This window comes from Raphanus sativus, unplaced genomic scaffold, assembly GCF_000801105.2.
Source record: "Raphanus sativus cultivar WK10039 unplaced genomic scaffold, ASM80110v3 Scaffold5561, whole genome shotgun sequence".
Classification (NCBI taxonomy): domain Eukaryota; kingdom Viridiplantae; phylum Streptophyta; class Magnoliopsida; order Brassicales; family Brassicaceae; genus Raphanus; species Raphanus sativus.
The window spans coordinates 1-3,401 of record NW_026620860.1 but is presented as its reverse complement, the minus strand read 5'-3'; the positions used below and the strand labels follow the sequence as shown (position 1 = coordinate 3,401).

Here is a 3,401-nt window from a genome sequence, read left to right as displayed (position 1 = left end):
AAGTAATGTTCTCATTACTATAGGTAACAAATCAATTTTGTTTGATATTTATGATTAATATATGATCAGTTATCTAACATGGCAGTTTTATTGGTTAATTAATTTTTCAAATAGTTTTTATATATCAAGATAAATTTTAGAAAAGATTAGCATATCTTAAATTTATATATTAACTCTTACTTTAAACATCAAATAAAATGAATTACTAAGGTATATATAGAACATGGTGGTAATTATACAATAATCATGATGATAATACCCAGTTAATGAAAATGGTGTTGTTATTACTTATAAAAGTAATAATGACAAAATCTTGGAAAATCTGGACAATGGATTATAATTTATAATGAATGATAGAAGAAGATAAACATTAAATATTCCAAAAGTGGTAACTGGTAAGAGGACATTTCCAAATTTAATGTGAAATCTTTTTCAGCTATTATTCCTTAAGGTAAGTTATTCTCGAAAATAAATACCACATGAATAAAATGCTGTCGGCTTAAATCGGCATTTATGGGTCCCATCTTCTATATGTGGATAACCCTCACCGTTTCTGAGAAAGCAGCCATCTGGGCACTGCCACGTTACATTCACTCCCAGTTCCTATCCAGCCGCAACGGTTAAGGAACCGCCACGTGTCCACTAATGTGATAAGGTTGAGTCAACAGTTACTTTATCCTCTTCATCGTTCTCACTTTTTCATTTTAAAATTTAACATTTACTTAATAAAGAAAGTAATAACAACCAAGTCAACGAGACCACGAGACTACGCAGGCACAAAGATCAAACTATAAAGATCCCATCGTCTCTTCCTCTTTCATTTCGGCTAACTCCAAATGACCACTGAGATGGATAGAATTGAATCTTACGTGTTTGATATCTCCGGTGATCATCTGCATTTGTCTTCTGAGTCGGTCTCTTCACCTTCTAATTCTTCTATTGGGAAGAATAGCGATGACGATGACGAGGAAGATAATGAAGCTGAGTCATCTCCGGACAAGGGTCCTCTTGATTTGATGGAAGCTCTCGAAGAAGTCTTACCCGTTAGGTAAAAATCTCTTTCAAAACTTAATGTCTTGCTGTCTGAATCTAGAGAGAGTCAGAAACTTTTTTTTAAGACATAAGTAAGAGTTTTTTTCTGAATGTTTTTCTTTTTGAATGTGGTTTGTGTAGGAAAGGGATATCGAATTATTACAATGGAAAGTCAAAGTCTTTCACGAATTTAGCTGAGGATGCTGCCTCGGCGTTGGCTTCTTCATCTTCCATGAAAGACTTGGCGAAGCCGGAGAATCCTTACAGTCGTCGTCGTCGGAATCTCCTCTGCCATAAGATTTGGGAGAAGAGTCCACGTGGAAGGATCTATAAGAAACAGACCATGAGCTCGAGCAAGAGCAAGAGCAAGTGCGCGTTGACGCTTGCTGTGATGGTTGCTGCCGAGGAAGGTTCTTCGTCCGGCGGAGACTCGTCTACGGGAACAAGTCCGACGTTCACTGGATATCCTCCGCTGTATCCTGGGAGCCAAGGGTCTTTTGGTAATATGAAGTCTTCTCATTCGTCGTCAACGGGTTTTTGTGCGTGGAGATCGTATTCGGTGGCTGAAATTCCGAGGTGTTTTCCGGCGACGGCGAGTGGTATTGGGTCCACTGACTCGTAGGAAGGATTTAACATTTTGTGTTTTTTTTGTTAAAAATTATATTTTTTTGTTAAATCCTTTTTTTTTCGTCAACATTTTCCATTAAAGGAAAGGCAAGTCAAATCCTTTTAATATTTTTTGGAGTAACATCTAGAGAATCCCCTATATATTAAAGGAGAAGCATTTTTAAGGCTTTCCTTAAACGATTTTGGTGAGAATGCATGAGAAGGCTCGGATCCACGTGTCACTCTGTGAGGGAGTTTAAGAAAAACGGATCATTTAATTCTTTACTTTGTTTCCTTATTTGGTTCCATTCCAAGAAACGTAACCAATTTTTTTTCCATTCATGCGCGAACTGTTTGTTTGTTCATTCGTTTTGTGCTGCGTTGTCGTTAAACATTTAGAAACAACTACATTTCCAACTTATGGTTAAAATCGTACGAAACTCACCACCACGAAGCAGAAACACTTTGAAGCATTACCTCTCGACGATGGAAGGATCCGAGTCATCGTTCTCTCCCTTCGAGTCTTGCCGTCTTCTGTCGCGTGTTCTTGACCTCGAGATCGATGAGGCAGCCCTTAGCGTAGATGAGGAGGACAAAAGTTAGGGAGAACATACAACTGGCTTGAACTTTACTTGCGAAGGCCAAATCGGATGAGTTTGCCGTTTGCAAACAGGGAGAGCTAAGGGACGAGCAAACACGGAGAGCTAAGGGAGAGCTAAGGGACGAGCAAACATCAGTCCCGAGTAACTATGGAAGATTGAGAGAGAGAAGGAAAATATTTGATACGTTTACGAAGAATAAACTTTATGTTTTTCATAGTCGCTACACTTATTTTTTGTTGTTCTATAGGTCGACCATAATTATCTACATTTTTCATATTTTTGTAGAACCGAGCTGCTCGTGGAGCTGATGTTTATATCCCTGTTTCTCGCAAGCATTACGTTAGTAATCAAGTTGTGATCAAACATTCAAAGGAGGTCGTGTATTTTGACAAGGCAAGTGGGTGAAACAATTGCTGCTATGGTGATTTGCTGCTATTCAAAGGAAGTCTTGCATTCAAAGGAAGTCTTGCATTGTGATCAAACATTTGCTGCTATGGTATAACAATAGTTTTTATGTAAGTAATATTCGGAGTCATTTGCTTCTCTGCATAGCCAAAATTGGATTGAACGAAGCAGTAACATTATAGTCAAGTTTGATAGACTGTCATGTATTTTTTTGTATTCTATAGTTTGGTTATTTGTGCACACTGATGTTTCATGTATGTAAGTTATATGTTGTATGAATTCTTTGAAGCAAAAAATAAAGAAGTATGTGTGTCTTCTTCGGGGAAGTTGAATAACCGAAACAACAGCTTCAACTAATAAAAGGGTTCTCTTCTCTTTTTTGTCAAGTAAGGTTATAGAAAGAAGCTAAATAGACGTACAGTGCAAGAAAACACATTTGTTTAACTACTTCATTGGCTTAGATCACATTGCATTATAATAATATCGAGCAGATTCTGTAAAACACATATGTTTGTTTAATACATATGAGGACGTTGTGCATGTAAAGTTGTTTGCATTTAATTGAATCAGTAAAAAAATTATAAATTTTTAGGGTATAGTGTTTAGTGTTTATGATTTAATTTTTTGTGACAGTTTTAAAATTGTTAAAAAAAAATTCATCTTTTTGCAGCTAATAATATTTTTCTTTTATTTTAAAAACTTAACACAAATTATTATTATTTTATTTATTATATTTTTAAAAAATTGTACATTAAT

General features: G+C 35.9%; 1 protein-coding gene across 1 annotated transcript; it reads left to right on the top strand.

The window, feature by feature from the left end:
• The first annotated feature begins 731 nt into the window (after positions 1 to 731).
• On the top strand, positions 732 to 1,767 carry LOC130507759 (protein OXIDATIVE STRESS 3 LIKE 1-like). Its single transcript, XM_057002412.1, has 2 exons — positions 732 to 1,048; positions 1,174 to 1,767. The coding sequence occupies exons 1-2, from the start codon at positions 837 to 839 to the stop codon at positions 1,652 to 1,654; spliced, it is 693 nt and encodes a 230-aa protein (XP_056858392.1). The 5' UTR covers positions 732 to 836; the 3' UTR covers positions 1,655 to 1,767.
• The last annotated feature ends 1,634 nt before the right edge of the window (positions 1,768 to 3,401 follow it).

What these genes read in the sequence shown, in the direction of transcription:
- LOC130507759 (XM_057002412.1), top strand. Translation starts at nt 837, where the DNA reads ATGACCACTGAGATGGATAGAATTGAATCTTACGTGTTTGATATCTCC. An exon ending in GAAGAAGTCTTACCCGTTAG is followed by an intron (nt 1,049 to 1,173) that starts GTAAAAATCTCT and finishes TGGTTTGTGTAG; the next exon opens with GAAAGGGATATCGAATTATT.